An 18480-nucleotide genomic window follows, 5' to 3' on the forward strand; every position below is an offset into this window, starting at 1 on the left:
ATGCTTTCTGAAATATGCTAACCTGATGTGATCCTCTTCTTTTTAAAACTCCCCAGTCTCTCCTTTGCTCTTTGTTAAAGAACAAATTGTGAAGCATGGACTATAAAGTCTTGTATAACTGGTCCTCTTTCTCCCCTGGCTGTGACTTCTTCTAGTCCCCAAAGTACATGTTCCCTTGCTCTCTCATCTCTGCTTCAGTGAGTTAATTTTGCTAACTCAAATTTCACTTCCTCTTTTCAGGGGTCAGGATTGTGGCTCAGTGGTACAGCGCTTCCCTAGGATGTGTGAGGCAGTGGGTTCAATTCTCAGCACCGCATATACATAAATAAAATAAAGGTCTGTCAATAACTAAAAACAATTAAAAAAAAAAAAAAAAGGAAGAAGAAAGGTTCCAACTTCCAGAATAGAACCTGAGTCCTGTCACTGTGCTACTAAGTTTCCTGTACTTTTTGATTACAGTTTTTAATTATTTACTTGTAAGATTGTTTGTCTCCTTTACTAGGCTATAAACTCCAGGAGATATTATTCTTGAATATTTTGTTCACCAGGCATAGAATAAACATTACAGAATGTCAGTGAATGAATGACTGTAATGCAAATAAATGCATGTTACTTTTTAGTGAATGGTATTCAAATTTCTAATTACTATAGGATAATTGTTTAAAATTTTTCTAGTTTAAGAAATTACTTTTTTATAATTATTATGGAGGTATATCCCCTCACCAATGTATAGTGAACTGTATCTAAGAAATATATAAATATCAGTCAAAAAATTTTTTTCCTGCGCTGGGGACCAAACCCAGGGCTGTCTATGTACTAGGCAAAGGCTCTATCTCTGAGCCACATCCCCAATCCCTAGTCAAAATTTTAAACTAGGTTCATAGCATTTAAAATTCATGATAAAAATGGTCAGGGGTTGGGTATAGCTTAGTGGCAGAGTGTGTACTTAGCATGGACAAAGACCTAGGTTCAATACCCATCCCCTTAAAAAAAAAAAAAAAATCCTACCATTTTCTCATAATGAAATTACTTTAGGGGGATTTAGAATTAGACTTGTCTGTATCTGCTAACTCAAATCAACTGTTTTATTTATTTCCAAATCATATAGCATTTTTAAAATTTTTATTTATTTTTTAGTTGAACACAATACCTTTATTTTGTTTATTTATTTTTATGTGGTGTTGAGGATCGAACCCAGGGGCTCGCGCATGCCACGCGAGCACTCTACGGCTGAGCCACAACCCCATCATAGTATTTTGATATTCTACTAGCACACATTATTGTTTGTTGACCAAAGGCAAGCATGCCAATGCCAGAAATGATTTCTGATAAACTCAATGATGGATTTAAAAAGTCTTACTCTAAGATGTTTGTTATTTGTTTAGTTTTGATTACAAAACTAAAAACTGAGTCTTAGAAAAAGAGAAAGAATAAATCTGCAATAAAATGAGAATAAGCTAAAAGAAATATCAACATAAATTGTTGCAGGTAAGCACACAACAAATAAATCATGATGCTGCAATGCCTACAATGAAGTTCACCCATTCTTCTTAACAGAAAGGATCTAGTCTTCAGCTTGGTTCCCCCCAACCCCCCAAATTGCTGCTACCTCTTTGTAGCTTCATTTCACGCTTTCTCTTCACTCTTTCCAATGACACTCAGCTCAATGGCTGATCAAACTATGTTCAAATTTTATTTATAAGTAGCATCATTACTTTTCTATATAACATTGTAATTATTAATTTGTATCATAAACATATTATTATATAAGTAACTTAAACTTTCATAAATAACCAAAGAATATAAAACATGCCAGAAAATGTGTAAGTTTTATAAGTTTATATAACAATTGAGATATATATATATATATATATATATATATATATATATATATATACACACACTGTGTAAAAAGTCATAATATGAAATATGTAGCCATGATTAAACATATTTTTGACTCTTGATTTTTTTTTATCAATATGGCAGAATAGATACATATGAAGAATCCTTTTGCCCTCATACAACTGGCTTCTAGACACAACAAATGTAACTTTAAAACTTGACTTTAGAGAGAATTCTCCAAGGTATAAAGACTAAAACCCAATGAATAAAAAAAAAAAAACAAAAAAAAACAGTGAGTATAATTTTTAATAAACTGAGCAAACTCAAAGTTTATATTTGGAAAAAGTCCTAGGGCCTCAAGAACAGGGGGAAGTGAAACCGAGACTCCGTCATTTATACTAAACTTATCAAAGGAGGATCATGAAATATCAACCAAACATGAGCTCACAATCAGACTAGCAAAGTATTTCAGAAAATAAACCGTCAGGAACCAGAATTAGTAGAAATAACCACCAACAGACTTTGACCAGATATTGGCATTACCGGGACAGAAATCCTGAAGTTGTATAAGAAGGGTTTGAAAAAAAATAAAGTGGAATACAAAAACTATAGAAATGAACAGGCAGATTTAGAAGGAAAAAAAAAAAACTTTCAGAAATCAAAAATAAGATGAAATTGAAAATGCAAACAATCAATAAAATAGCAGTTAGCTAAGGAGAATGTTCAAACTAATAAAATTAACAAAATACAGATATGCTACAAAGAGAGGCATGGAGATAGAGACTTGGAGGGTAGAATAGGAAGGTCGTGTAACACAAAGACCATATTGTATAACATTTGAATCTTCATTATAGAGGAGTTGAGAAAATTATAAGAAATAACATATACACAATAGTTCCAACAATTTTTTGGCACCAGTACACCATAAATGGTAGCTACTCTTTTTATCATTACTGCTACTCTCTTCTACAAACTTGCTTCATTTTTCTGTATATTTTTATGTCACTTAATGACATTCCCATTTATTCACCTCATCTTAATGTGGGGAGAGTCACTCTTGAATACTCATTTTGCGCAACTTAGAACCATCTCCCTTTCAAACTTGGTCAAATCAAAGCATGGCATGTCTGACTTTCAATGACCTCATCTTTACCTACATTTTTAGTCCCAGCTAGCAACAGCCAGTCCCTGTCTTACAGTGTTTAATATCAAGCCAGCCTGTAGGCCCGATATATCAATTGTATCCTCAGTTCAAACATGCTGCCCCACTAATTCTCTGGAAGCTGCTCTCCCTTCGGCTGCCATGCCACCAAGGGAAACATCTGGGTCTCTGGCAATAGGTCTGGTTGACCATTGTTAACTCAGAGACCTGAAGAATTAACTCCATCATACCTCAGTTTCCAGAAGGCCTGGTCTCTCCAGTTGTTTTCCTAGACTCTTCCCATACACACTGCTTTGTAGTCCCCCATCTTCCTTCCACCCCTCAGAACCCTCTCACAGGGCCCTCACTCACGAATCCTCAAGTAGAGGCTGCCGGTTTCTCTCACCTCCCCTTGTGCCATCTCTGAAAACCTCAGGGTTGAAAGCTGGGGTTGGTAGCCTTTGGTTTTCTTCTTGCCCTCAGAACCCCCTGGCTTTAGCCTTTTCCCCTACTGAGCTATTGTCTCCTCATCATCTGCCTCACCACCAGGATTTTATAGCTAAAATGGATCTTAGTTCACCAGGGTATCACAATGCCTGGTGACTTCAACACCCACATGACTAACCCACTGAACTGACTTGTTAGGTCCCTACTGCCTGTGCCATTCTTACGAGGTCAGTCTCATGGCTACCCATGAGACTGTGTCACCACCGGGGATTGAACCACATTTGACACGACAAGTTCAAACATGACTTGCTTGCTGGCAGCGGTCCACTAAGATGCAGCTTTGAAATTACAGAACTCCTTCTGTCCATTGACCCTACCACTTTTTCTCAGCAACCCTCTGCTCTCCCTCTGAGCTTTCCTACCTTCTTTGTTATTAACTTAGACTTTCCTTATTTGTTATGAACTATCTGATGAAGACACCTCTCTCTCTCCTTGTTTTTCTCACTACATTGACTCTGGATAAACTCTGCCATTTGCCTCCCCTGGCCTGAGCTGAATTTTGTTAGAGAAATCATTGCCCTTAAGCTGATGACTATCCCTTTAATCTATGACCACAGACTACTAATGAGCATCTAGTCCACCTGATTCTCTGGCAGGCTTACCTTTTTCTGCCCAGGGCAAACTGTTTTATACTTAGTCTTCTCTCTTGAATCTTTCCATCTCCCCCTTCCTTCCTCCTTTACTCTCAACTTCCGACTGCCTCATTCTTCAATGAAAATACAACATTGAACCTAAACTCCCTCATTTCACACCACAAAGCCATAAACAACAGCAACCTGTCCCCATTTGTAACCATCTTTCCTTCTGTTACAATGTTCCCCTCTGCCCATCAAAAGACAGAACTTCTACCTGAAGGGTGAGTTCCACTTCTTCTTGTCTTCTCAAAGACACCAAGTCCTCTGGGTATTCTCTCTCCTACCACCTCTCTTGCCACACTGCTCATCATGTTCCAGCCACATGGCTTTTGGCAATCTTGTGACTAGAGCAACCTCTTTCCTACTGCAGGTCTTTGGCTCAGACTCACAGTCTGCAATGCTCCTCCTGCCTCCTCCCTGGGATTAGCTCTTTCTCCCTCTTTAGGTATCAGCTAAGTACCAACCCTTCAGGTAGGTCTTCTTTTTTTCTAAATAAAATTGGTTCCAAATCTTCCATTACTCCTACCTTCTCTTTTAACTTCTTGACCATTTTCTAACTCTGTTGACAGTAATTTGAAACTCTTGTCTTTCTCCATTATAATGTAAGCTCTGTGAAGCTGGGATCATTTTGTTTACCAGTTTTTTTTTTGTTTGTTTGTTTGTTTTTTGCTACTGGGGATTGAACTCGGGGCACTCTACCACTGAGCCATATACCAGCCCTATTTTGTATTTTCTTTTCTTTTCTTTGGTGCTGGGAACTGAACTCAGGGGCACTCAACCACTGAGCCACCTCCCTAGCCCATTTTGGATTTTATTTAAAGAGAGGATCTCACTGAGTTGCTCAGCGCCTCACTATTGTTGAGGCTGGCTTTGAATTTGCACTCCTCCTTCCTTATCCTCCCAAGTCATTGGGATTACAGGTATGTGCCACCGTGCCTGGCTCCTATTTTGTATTTTCTTTAGAGACAGGGTCTCACTGAGTTGCTTAGGGCCTCATTGAGTTGCTCAAGCTGGTTTTGAATTCACGATCCTCTTGCCTCAGACTTGCTGGAATTATAGGCGGGCACCATCACACCCAGCTTTGTTTCCCATTTTTTCCTCCAGGGTTCAGCACAAAACTGAGTGCTTTGCACAAAATTGGCACCAAAATAGGCTTATTAAGTGATTTTTTAAAACGATCTTTCTAAAAAATATTTTCCCAGATGATAATCTAACCACTTACACCATTACTAGTGACCTTAATGAACCAGAAATCTCACTTACATGTCCACATGCTCGACAATGGTGCCTTCTCCTTGTCAGTGCATTGAAAGGTTCCTTGCATTTCATACACATTGTCACTTCATTGTCTCGGATCCATCTTGGGGCTCTTTTCCCTAGCTCAGCAGTCTTAAAAAAAAAAGAAAGAAAAAAAGAGATATAATATTAATAGAAAAATTGTAATTTCCCTTTTTATTAAAAAAACTATTTTAATAATTGTATAAACCATGTTCTGAAACTCAAGACCCCAAGAAAAGAAATCAAAGATTCAAAGAAGTTTAAAGAGTGTCAAGAAATACTCACTACTGTATCCATCAAGAAAGAATGAGATTCTGTCTGAATAGCCAATTTTGGCATTGTGAAGGGAAAGGGTCAGATCACAAAATGATTAGATAGATCTTCTGCAACTCTAAAGAGATAAAAGAGTTTAAAACTAAGAACTTAATTCAACTTACAGAAACCTCAGAGTGAATGTCATTATCCTTTGCAATCGCATTTCTGAAGGTTTCATGCCTTTGATGAAAGGCATCAATGGTCTCTTGAAGGGCCTAAAATATAAATGAAATTCAAAGCACACATTAAAGTATCACATGACAATCATGAATACACTTTATCAAACAAATATCCATAATAGGAATCATCTTAAAATTAAATAAACTTGTTCTGATGATTATATATTTAAGTAACAGAATGATGTGCACAAATTAATGTATGCCTAGGTTGCCATAAAACAAAAATGAAAATAGAAATCAGGCTTACCTTGATCCATTCTTCTTTGTCTTGCTCGGAACTAAAACAAAACAAAATTAAAGTGAATGTGGAGAACATTAATTAATTACACCTGGTGAATAAAACTGCTTTCATGCTGTTCCAACTTCCTGAAAAATTCAAGAATGTCCTGAAAGGCATTACAATAATTACACAGTGTTTGGCAACTGAGCAAATAAATTCTTCTGAGATACAGTATCAAAATTAATAGGTAGTCTTACCTATTAATTTTGGTGACCATATATTTTGTTGGGGGCGGTTAGGTTAAGCTGCCATGCTATACTGCCCTGACATTGAGTGAAATACCCTCAGCTAATGGTGTTTATCAAGTGGCCCTATACATCTAACATACTGGACAAAGCAGCTAATCCTCCAATCTCCTAAAATACATGAAGGCTACTAGTCACAGCCCATCTCAGGAAAAAGACTGCAATTATCCTTGCATCTACAATTCATTACAGATAAACCAAAACAGATCAGCATTTTCAATGCCTGCAGGAAGGAGGTTTCACAGATCAATGGCACCAGGGCTTTATAATTTTCTTTATGGAAAAAAATTTCCTCCACTGTAGTTAAGTCCCTGTCATCCTGTTGAGCCAAGTTTTACTTCCTCTCCCCTATAAGTAGCTTATATAGCTGGCTGACTATTGTCACATTATATTTGAAAAAACCCTTTCAGGAACTCTGAATGATCTCTAAATTTTGAAGAATATCAAAGAGTGCCTGTTCATTTACCATGTTTGGTAGGCTAGAGCCAAGTGTGAGTTCCAACCTAATGTCACCTACCTCATTCCAACAGGTATCCATTATGATTGAGATAACTGGAGGTTTGTTCCCGTGACACCGTCCATCTATCCATTATTTATTATCTCTTTTTTTTTTTTTTTTGTACATGTGATATTGGGGATTGAGCCCAGGGCCTTGCACATGTGAGGCAATTACTTCACCACTGAACTATATTCTCATTTCTTTGTGAGAGAGGATTCTCACTAGATTGCTGAGGTTGACCTTAAACCTGCCAATTCTCCTGTCTCAGGCTCCTGAATCACTGAGATTACAGGTGTGGGCCACCATGCATGGCTCCAATATTTATTACCGAGTATCATAATGTGCAGGAATGTTGGTAGAATCTGTAAAATGGAAGATTCTGCTTATTGCACACCTAGAGGCTTAAATCTGTTTCTCAAAAGCAAAAATATAAGCAACTCCCTATTGCTTTGCTCTGTCACCACAGCTCTCCTACCATGGAAGCATAGTTATTTATTAGCTACTTTTAGTCTACTAAATGCAGACAAAGACACTTAACAAGAATTTAATGTCTTTTTTCTTACTTTTTTACTCTTGGCAAGTTTTTCTACTCCTTCAATTAATTTACTTATTACAATATTTTAAATTTCACTTCCAATATAAAAGTATTGCACAAAAATTAGATAAAACATAATACTTGGGGTAGGGGTGTAGCTAAGCGGCAGAGTACTTGCCTAACGTGTGTAAAACCTTGGATTGGATCCCCGGCCCTGCCTCAAACAAAACAGAACCCTCACCACCACAAAACCCCAGAATTCTTTTTATCTTCTTAAATGTGGAAGAGGAAGCATAAATGCAAGGGGTCAGTCCTGCAGTTGACTCATACCTTAGCAAGAAAAGGGGAACTCTTTTTTTCCCAGCTGGCTTCAGAAGCAAATTCTCTTTAAATATTTCCAAATATGTACCTAATTTTTTGATTTTGATTTTTGTAGTATAGGGGATTGAATCCAGGACCACTCTATCACTGAGCCATATTCTCAGTCTTTTTCAACTTTTATCTTGAGACAGGGTCTTGATAAGTTGCCTAGACTAGTCTCAAATTTGCAATCTTCCTGCCTCAGCCTCCCAAGAGTTGCTGGTATTACAGGTTTGTGCCACCATGCCTGGCTTACACACCCAATTTTTTAACTTTTTCTTTTTTCTTTCTTTCTTTCTTTCTTTCTTTATTTCGTTCTTTCTTTCTTTCTTTTTTTTTTTTTTTTTTTTTTGTGTGTGTGTGTGGTGCTGGGAATTTAACCCTCAGCCTCCTCTACCACTGAGCCACATCCATAGCCCTACACATTTACATGCAATTTTTAATTGCACATAAATCCCTCTGATACGCTTTTTGAACCCTCAATGTTTGTCTCTATTCTTGAGAGCCATTATAGATCAAATGGAAAGTAACCATTTAATCCAGATTTTTTATATTACCACATTATCACAAATATAACTAGGGGAATAAGAAATTCTTAATGAAGAATAACCATGTTTTTGATACTAATTGGAATGTTATAAAGTGATGATTGACTGTGCTTAAGAAAATTTCTCCCATCCTGAAAAGCAAATAGCCCAACTTGCTAATGGAGGGCTAACATTTCCTTGTAGGCATCCAGAAACCTTAGAAAATCTTTGCATTCTCTCCTCTGATGTAATACCTCTTGGGTTTGTAGATTTGGAAGTATGCTGCGATTTTTTTTTTGCAGTCTTTTTTATTTTCTATTTTTTGAAATATGCAGCACCTTAATTCTTCTACAATTAAGATTTCTATAATGATCATAGAATTGATGAGTGCTCCCTATTGCCAGGGCCAATAACTCAGACACTGAGTGAGGCCTCACATCAAAAGCCTACAACACAGCATCATACATTTTCTCATGAGTTTGGGTGGCTGAGGCCCAAATCCTACCATGAGGCAGGATAACCATGACCCTCAAAAGCCAAGCCCTCTACCTTTTAAACTCACTTGAAATGCTACCTGCTAATCTTCACAGTATCCCCTGATTGCTCCCTTATTAATGGGGTTTTCAATACAAATTCTTTGTGAGAAATCAAAGAATTGGCTGTTCCTTCAAACTTTCCCAGTTTGCTACACCTTCCATAGTGGTAATCTCACCAATGATCAGACCTCCTGGGCACAGATTCTAGATAAAATGATATATTCTTGCCAGATGCAGTGTCACACACCTGTAATCCCAGTGACTCAGGAGGCTGAGACAGGAGGATCACGAGTTCAAAGCCAGCCTCAACAAAAGTGAGGCGCTAAGCAACTCCGTGAGACCCTGTCTCTAAATAAACTACAAAATAGGGCTGGGATTGTGGCACAGTGGTCGAGTGCCCCTGAGTTCAATCCTCAGTACCAAAATAAATAAATAAATAAATAAATAAATAATTTTTTTTTGTTGAAAGCTTGAATATTAAACTCCTAGACGGTGATTATATGTAAATCAAGGTGAATTCACCTGGGCAACCGGAACCACATGCTGTGTACAGGGGAACAGAAGGGCTCTCTGACTCTACATGGATTATCGGCACCAACACAGTTAGAACTGGGATTGGTACTTTACCCTCAGATCTGTGATCTTATGGAGTGTCCACATTTTCGCCTTGCTAGGCCTTTGTAGGCTAAATGGAAAACTGTCTTTTAAAGCAGATTTATTTCACATCCTGACAGCACCTTGTCTTTCAGAGGTTCATGCATAAGGTAGTCAGCTATGATTGCTGTGGTTTTCCTAGTTCTTCCTAGGAAAAGTTAGTTCAGAACTCCAACCCTTTCTCTCCTACTCAATAAGGTGCATAATTGGAGCCATATTCTCGAAGTTCTGATTGCCAAAGGACTCCTTCATGTATCTTACAACTGGCTGTGGCAGGGGATCATTACTTTGATTACCCTGTCAAACATTTCTTTCCATCAAAGTGCTCCTAGGCTCCAAGAATACAGAGCCCCTAAAGGACTCGGCAGTTTAGTATGGAATAGTCATCAAACAAATATTTGAGAAGCAAGAGGAGGAATAGAAGGCTGATTAGGGGAGAGCAATTTCTTCCAAGTGTCAAGACTCTGACAACATGCAGCAAACTCATCTTTCTAGTACCTTGTTATTCTGAAGAGATAATAACTGAGTGAATGCTTACTGACCCAAGCACCGTGGGGAGAGGAAGTCATGATGTCTGTTCTTCAAGAGCTCCCAGCTCTCTATTTATATCCAGTCAGATTCCCAGGGGTCTGTAGCACTCACTTGGGAAAAAGCCCTCAGCACTACTCTTGAGCTATAATTTACTCTGATGTTTGGGATAAGCATTGGGACAGCAATGATTCTCTTACCTGGCCTGTAGTTCCAGTGTTCTCTCTTTTCCAGACACCTGGAATGTGTATGGATATTCTTCATTATGAGTCTCTACAATTTTCATTCCATCGATGCCAACCCTGGTCCGAACTGTGAATTTTGAGCCTACCAAGCTGAATCTGGGCACGCAGTACAGTAACATGTTGTTGAACTGCAAGAAACAGAATGTATATCAATACACAAGAAATAGAGAAAATAAGGAAAACTGACCAATTTTTTTTTTTTGAGAGAGAGAGAGAGAGAGAGAGAGAAGAGAGAGGGAGGGAGGAAGGGAGAGAGAGTATTTTTTTTTAATATTTATTTTTTAGTTTTTGGCAAACACAACATCTTTGTTTGTATGTGGTGCTGCGGACTGAACCCGGGCTGCACGCATGCCAGGTGAGTGCGCTACCGCATGAGCCACATCCCCAGCCCAAAACTGACCAATACTAAAAGTAGACCTGGACAGAAATTCCTTGGAATTCCAGGGAATATGGTACTTCCTACTTGAGGAAAATTTACCCCTACATTAAGATTTTTATGCTTACATTTTTTAAAAAAGAAAATCATACAATTTTTGAAATAGTTTCCTTTCATGATTCAAATATTTTACTAATATGTAAGTAAATCAATCACCTTTTTATACCACTGCTTTAAGAAAATTAGTTCAATAAGTCTGATAAAAATTTATTGAGGACCTTTGATATAGTAGGAATTGAAGTTGTTATGTTTTTTTCTTTTGTTCCTGTTTATTTATTTATAGTACCAGGGATTGAAGCAATGGATGCTTAACCACTGGGACATGTCCCCAATCCTTTATTTATTTATTTTGAGACAGGCCTCACTAAGTTGCTGAGGCTGGCTTTGAAACTGCAATCCTCCTGCCTCAGCCTCCCAAATTGCAGAGATTATAAATGTGCGCCACTGTGCCTGGCTTTTTTTTTTTTTTTTGTAAATGGTATTGAGGATCTCCAGGGTCTCATGCCAGACAAGTTCTCTATCACTGAGTTATATCCCCAATCCTTAACTGAAATTCTTTTTTTAAAATTTATTTTATTTTTTGAAGTTCTTAACTTTGGAAGTTAAATTCCTGGTCAGGTGCAATAGTACACACTGTAACCCCAGTTACTCAGGAGGCTGAGGCAGGAGGATCAGTGGTTGAGTACCCCTTGGTTCAGTCCCTGGTACTACAAAAAAAAAAAAAAAAAAAGAAAAGAAAAGAAAAGAAAGAAAAGAGCTGGGAGAAGAGGTACACACCTGTAACCCCTGCTACTTAGGAGGCTGAGGCAGGAGAATTGCAAGTTTGAGACCAACCTCGCAACTTAGCAAGACCCTATCTCAAAATAAAAACTAAAAGGGACTGGGGGAATATAGCTTAGTGGCAAAATGCCCCTGGGTTCAATCCCCAGTATCAGAAAAAAGAAAAAAAAAAGAGAGAGAGAAAAAAAATATCCTGATACGTCAGCACAGACCTATGAATCCTTGAATCTTCAAAATTTATCAAGTAAATTTACAGAAAAACCATCAGTTAGTATCAAGAGGTTTTTAAAGGAATGACCTTATTCTTGTCTTGATAAGGTGTACTTAAAAGAAAAAAAGAAAAGAAAGGTTTTTATTTTGAAACTGAATCAAAATTATTATGTACATTGTGCCTCATTTCTGGTCAACAATGAACAGTCCTTGCTAGGATCATGAACAATATAAGACTGACATAACAGAAACTGATTTTTTAATGACTTTGTGAAAGCATTTATTTCACTTTTTTGGTGAGAGGGGTACAGAGGATTGAACCCAGGGGTGCTTTACCACTGAGCTAAATTTCAAGCCTTTTTTTTAATTTTGAGACAGGTTCTCGCTAAGTTGTTCAGGCTGGCCTTGAATTTGTGATTCTCCTGCCTCAGCCTCCTCAGCTGCTGGGCATGTGCCATCACGCCCAGCTATTTCACTTTTGAATATGTTAAAGCATACAGAGAAATAAAACTCTATAAATATTTGGTTTAATTTGTGGGCAGATTTCTAAGAACAGGTCCATACTTCTTACTTCATATTTGTTATTTAAATTGTTTCAAGGGTTACATATATTTTTCTTAAGCAAGAGTTACTAGGAACTAAAAATTATCTTTTGCTTTTCCAACAGCATTTGCCCTAAATTATAACAGATTTTTTTTTTTTACATGCTTCATCAAGGTTTCTCAATTTGTTCTTTTTCAAATTTTCTCTAAAATTTTACTATAAGCCCTGACTTTACTGCTTAGGAGGTGTGTGAACCCTCATGCTTCGGGGTCATTATCTGCAAGTCACTGGTTGCTAAAAAGATTAAATGAGGAAACCGAATGGTAAGTATTTAGCACGGTACTTTGCACATACAAGTTACTTAAATTAAACAAGTTGTCTTATTTTATGCTCTTCTAGGATTTGATTCTCGAGCTTTCCTCCCAAGCCCTCTGCTTGGCTCCATACTATGTTCTAAGAGGAGACACATCAATGGATATTTAAAGCATCAACATGTTTATGTGACACAGTCCATTGTGCTCATTCTGAAAGTATATTTCTCACCAGTTGTTTCTCGTTCATCATTTTGTAACTTCCTATAACCACTGTCATCATAAATTTCAGTTCCACACAGGGGAACATAGTATTAAAAGAGCACTAAATGCATTTGACATATATTCTAGTATCATCTATATTTCTAGTAGAGGACATAAGCCTTTATCATTAACAGCTCACTAAGTGCTGTGTATGGCCACGACAGCCTCATTGTAGTAAGACAGAATTTGGAGATTTGAAAAATCTCCCAATGTTCTCATTGCCAATTCCATATTGTAGCTTGACTAAGCCCATACCTTACTAATTTTCTGGGGAAGGGGTGGCATTGAGGATTGAACCCAGGGTGCTCTACCACTGAGCTACATCCCAGCCCTTTTTGAGACGGGGCCTCTCTAAATTGCTGAGGCTGGCCTGGAATTTGCAGTCCTCCTGCCTCAACCTCCCAAATTGATGGGACTGCAGGCATGCACAACCACATCTGGCCTGTTTGCTAACTTTTTGAGTTAACATTTCTTTCCCTCTCCCTTCCAATTCCCTCAGGAGGAGATTTAGTTAAGACTGTATGTTGGAGGGGCTGCAGAGCCACCACCACAAGGACAGCTCACACTTAACCAAATTGTTTCTGAAAATGGAGTGACAAATGTAGTATTATAGCATAAAAGAGTCAAGTTACCTGATACTTGTGTTCAGGTTCGCTTTATAGTCTTGTTAGTTTATAGACGTATAAATACATGAATATGGAGGATCTTAGCATTTGCCTTTGGTAGTTATTCTCATAAGATGACAGACAGATATAAATATGTTTCTCTTTCCTTTTCATGCTTTCAGGACTACCTCCCTGAAACTCTTCCTTGGTAGGACTTCACAGAATAAATTGTAAATAACTACATATTATCCTTAAAGAACTCTGATCACAGTCTAATGCTGGGGTTAATAAATACCTTCTGTATTCACAGAGATGAAAGTAGGAGCTTTTACAGGATATAAAATATTGCTTCACAAAGATTAGGTGCCATATCTGTGAAAAAGAAGGTAGCTGGTCCTACTCCCTTTCTGAATCTTGTTCCTGTGGCAAAAGTCCTGTTACCACTACTAAGAGAATCTCTTGTCTCTGGGTTTCCCCTCATACTGAAAGAAGAAGTTGCAGCAGCCGTAGCACCAACAATGACTTTTTTTTTTCACTATAGGAGATTCACTTTCTTCCTATCCATACTTCAGAAGTGGTAATCAGCAAAGCACTGAGTGATGAGGTCATCTGTAGAAGTCCTAGGTTGTGACAAGACCTAGAAGCAAGTTCTCAATCTAATCTTTTTAAAAAAAGGGGCGCGGGGTTGGGGGGAGGAGTGGGCGTGGTGGCTTACGCCTGTAATCCCAGTGGCTCAGATGGCTGAGGCAGGAGGATGGTGAGTTCAAAGCCAGCCTCAGCAAAATCAAGGCACTAAGCAACTCAGTGAGACTCTGTCTCTAAATAAAATAAAAAATAGTGCTGGGGATGTGGCTCAGTAGTTGACTGGCCCCGAGTTTAATCCCCAGTACCACAAAAGGGCGGGGTGATCTCCTCGCTTGATCTCTAGTGTGCAAGTATTTCTAACCTCTTACAATATGTTCACTGAAATAATACAATTTCATTGTCTCACCAGTTATAATTTCATTGAAGTTTGTTTTAGAAGGTAAAAGAAGAGTGTTGGAGGAAATTTACAGTGACTGATCTGTATATTTAAAGTTTAAATAAGGAAAAAAAATTACCTAGCAAGCTCTAACAAGGAATAGAACAACTACAAAAGGCCAAGAATAAAAACTCTTGGGTCATTTTGTGGAATAATTTAGGGATTCTTATTTTAAAACCTTCAGATCCCAGATAAGGTGATTTTATTGTGTATGTGCTTAACTTCTTTTTTTTTAATTGGTTCTTTTTAGTTACGCAATAGAAGAATTCATTTTGATATAATTGTACAAGTATGGAATATATCTTATTCTACTTAGGACCCCATTTTTGTGGGTGTACATGATGGTTCAAAATTCACTATGGTGTATCATGTAAGAACACAGAAAAATTATTTCTGATTCCTTCCACTGTCTTTCCTTTTCTTATCCCCCCTCCCTTCCCTTCATTCATTTTTGTCTAATCTACTGAGTATCTATTCTTCCCTAGTTCCCTTGTTGTGGATTAGCTTCCACATATCAGTAGTGATCTAGTTAACAGAGTAACCTACATCAACATAAAGAAGTGAAAATGTAGTGTGGAAGCAAGCAAATAGAAATGAGTAAGGAGCATTTGGATATGGAATCAGATTCTAAACATAGTTTGACTTTTAAGCCAAATTTAATATCCTGTAGTAGGGAATCAAAAGCTTGCCTTCATTTTCTCACTAGAGAGAAAAGAAAAGGAAAATGCTACTTTTGAAGTTTCCACTTATAGAAGAACAAGATGTTCCCTAGGAATAAACACGACAAGCAGAGTCTCAGAGAGTGGATTCAATGAATGGAACCTACACAATATGTGATTCTAGAATGGCCTTCAAAACACATGGTTTCCTAAAATTCCTACAGCATCACTCCACTCTCCTGGGAGGTAATGGTGTGGTATGTTTGACAGCCAATGGGAACTGGATCAAGATGGGTCTTTTCCTCAGTTGCTAACTGCCATATTCCCCCCATCCCCCACGCCCAAGGCTCCTGCCACCTCTCTTCCAAACAGCAGCTTCATTTGGCTTAGCATCAAGATCCTTGACCTCAAACTATTTCCAGAATAATTTTGAAATGTGAAAATTAAACCAAGACAATTGGTTAGACACAGAACTAAAAAGTTTAACTATAGAGACTGCAACCCTAATGAGGAAGAAGGAAAAGGACCTATAATGTAAAGACAGAGCAGACATTGATTCCTGCAGGATTTTACCCAGAAAATTATATTAAGCTGACTTTTTAATTCTATGTTGTTGATGCCTGGACATCTTCATTCCTTGCTCATACTGAAGGGACTGATCCTCCCAGGTGACCCAGTTCCTAGAGACAGTCTAGGAGTCACCTGTGAGCACACTTTCTGTACGGGAGCAAACACCCTCAAACACTCCTTCCTCATCAAGCTGGGCTGCTGATTCCCCTGCCAGAATTACCCCCAAAGTCAGGCAGACAGCAGCCCCTATGCCCAGGAGCTCACTGCAGTTCAAACTTGCCCATCCCAAGCCTTTTACGGCCTTGCCCATTATCTCCTGTGGAAGCCACAAAGGCTCCTGCCCACCTTGTGCTTGTGCCCTCTGCCTCTTCACTGCTGTCCCCTCCCCATGGTAGGAAGAGCACTCCTGTTGGGATCTGTCTTTTAACCTCCTTACCATTCTTGAATAATAATATTTAGGTCTATTTAGTTCTCTGTATCACCTGGGAAAGGTGGTGTACTTCTCTTTAGCTCAAATAAGGACTTTATAGTTAGATAATATTCATACATTTTAAAAACAAAGAAAATTAATATATTACACAAATTTATCTTTTTTTTTTAAAATTGTTTTTAATATAGTAGTAAACCAACACTACTAGTTCTGGAACTCTAAAATGAAACCTTGTGCCCATTTCTTCTTCCCACCAGGCTTAGGCAACCACCAAGTATGTAATTGGTGCATTTGCCTATTCTAGACAATGGAATTCCATATCAATGGAATCAGAGTATGTGGCCTTTTGTGACTGACTTCTTTCATTTGACAGTTTTCAAGATTTCATCCATGTCATATATTATCAGTACTACATTCCTTTTTATTGACATAAATTCTTTTTATTGACATCATAGGATAGCCCATTGCATAGATGTACCACACTTTAACCATCCATCACTGATAAACATTTGGGTTGCTCATGGTTTGGGGCTAAGATGAATAATGCCATTATGGATGTTGATACACAAGTTTTTGGGTGGACATGTGTTTTCAATTTCCTTGAGTTGAACAGACTTGGAGTGGAACAACTGGGTCACATGGTAGGCAAATGTTCTTTTTTAAAAAAATGACTGACAGATACTGAACATTCCTCTTCATGACAGCTTGTATAAGGTTTCTTTTCAAAGAAGGCTGGACGCAGTAGATAGAAACTTCTCAGGCCTTAAGAACAACTCTGTGAAATGAATGCCTGGAAGCAGAAAAGTCTGCCTAGGCAGCCTCTTCACCAATGAGTCTTTGTTCTTTGCCTTTAATGACCATCATAATAAAGCTGGTTGACTGAACCACTATTCAATGTGTGCTTGCTCTTTGTCAATGCTAGCCATTATGATCCTTATTTTATTAGATACAGAAAATAATCAGAATTCACTAAGGTAACAAAGAAATACAGGTCACGTGGACAGAAACTTAAAATAATAATAATAATGGCCTGGATGCCCCAGAAAGAATACTACATTTGAGATAAGCCCCAGACTGTCATTTCCAGGAAGTGAAGGAAGGGACAAGGACTGGTAATGGTGAAAAGGAACTGTGTAGCAATCACACTTTCCCTATAAATACTTTAGACATAGCCTTACAATCTTGCCCATTCAGTTTTTTTTTTTCACTCTAGAATGATTAAAAAAGTGATTACAGATGATTAGGAGAACTGCTGTCAGGAAATAGTATGGCAACAAAATACTCAGGAAATGGTGCCCATTATGTTGAAAATGAAAGGAAACAAGTAGACAAGGAGGATTTCAGAAAGTATACCAGACCCTGCATATGCACTATTAGCATTATCATGGAATTCAAGGCTAAATTGTCTTCAATATGCTCTACTAAAGTAAATTATACCCATAAAGTAAACCAAAAATAGTTAAATTTTAGTTACTTAGACTATTCCGTCAAACTCCTAACAGTGTTTACTAAATCAAAGCAAATGTAATTAAATATATATATATATTTTAAATATATATATATATTTAAAATATATATATATATTTAAAAAAAAATATATATATATATAGTTTAAAAACATTTTATTTTTATGTGGTGCTGAGGATCAAACCCAGGGCCCTGCACGTGCTAGGTGAGCACTCTACCACTGAGCCACAACCCCAGCCCTAAAAATATTTTTCATTTTATTTCTTTGTGGTGCTGGGGATTGAACCCAGGGCCTTGTACATGCAAGGCAAGCACTCCACCAACTGAGCTATATCCCCAGCCTCAGATGTAATTATTTTGGGGAGCAAGCAAATAAGCATTGTACTTTTCCAAGATGTAAACAACAATTTTTCTTTTTGTAAATTATTCCTTTTTGGTAAATTTTTCTTATGTATCTTGCCAACACTAGAATACTCACTAAGAAAAGATAGCGTTCTTGTGCTGACGTGTTCCGCGCAGCTAGCTTGAGGATCTGTCCTTCTTTTATGAGTTCATTGGAAGGGTTTACAATGTCTTCTTCTTCTCCCAACATTTCATAAATCTCCAAGAGTTTCTTTAGGTTCTCCTGGGAAATTAAAACAAAATACAGCAAGATCAAATACAGGAGGTGTCAATTAAGTGACATGAATAATAATACCATGACCTTAACTAAAATCTGCATCATTTAGAAGGGATTGGGAGTGAATGTATTTTTTTTTGGCATAAAAATGTATCCGTAAATTGAAACCTGAGAGAATAAGGGGAGAGGGTTACTCCAGGAAAAATGAGACATTTTGCAAATGTTTTTTCTTGTTTACTTCTATCTGTTCACTTTGGTC

At 37.7% G+C, this 18480-nt stretch overlaps 1 protein-coding gene across 10 annotated transcripts in view; it reads right to left on the bottom strand.

Moving 5' to 3' along the window:
* The window catches only part of Fgd4 (FYVE, RhoGEF and PH domain containing 4), a 200284-nt gene that overhangs the window by 11312 nt on the left and 170492 nt on the right, over positions 1-18480 (bottom strand). For all 10 annotated transcript variants that reach the window (XM_040280817.2, XM_078014912.1, XM_078014914.1 and 7 more), the window contains 5 exons: positions 18081-18227; positions 10262-10434; positions 6145-6175; positions 5841-5933; positions 5389-5514 (listed from right to left, as the gene is read on the bottom strand). In XM_040280817.2, coding sequence (XP_040136751.2) covers positions 5389-5514; positions 5841-5933; positions 6145-6175; positions 10262-10434; positions 18081-18227 — 570 coding nt within the window. The remainder of the gene's footprint in view (positions 1-5388; positions 5515-5840; positions 5934-6144; positions 6176-10261; positions 10435-18080; positions 18228-18480) is intronic.

This window comes from Ictidomys tridecemlineatus, chromosome 6 (assembly GCF_052094955.1).
Source record: "Ictidomys tridecemlineatus isolate mIctTri1 chromosome 6, mIctTri1.hap1, whole genome shotgun sequence".
Taxonomy (NCBI): Eukaryota; Metazoa; Chordata; class Mammalia; order Rodentia; family Sciuridae; genus Ictidomys; species Ictidomys tridecemlineatus.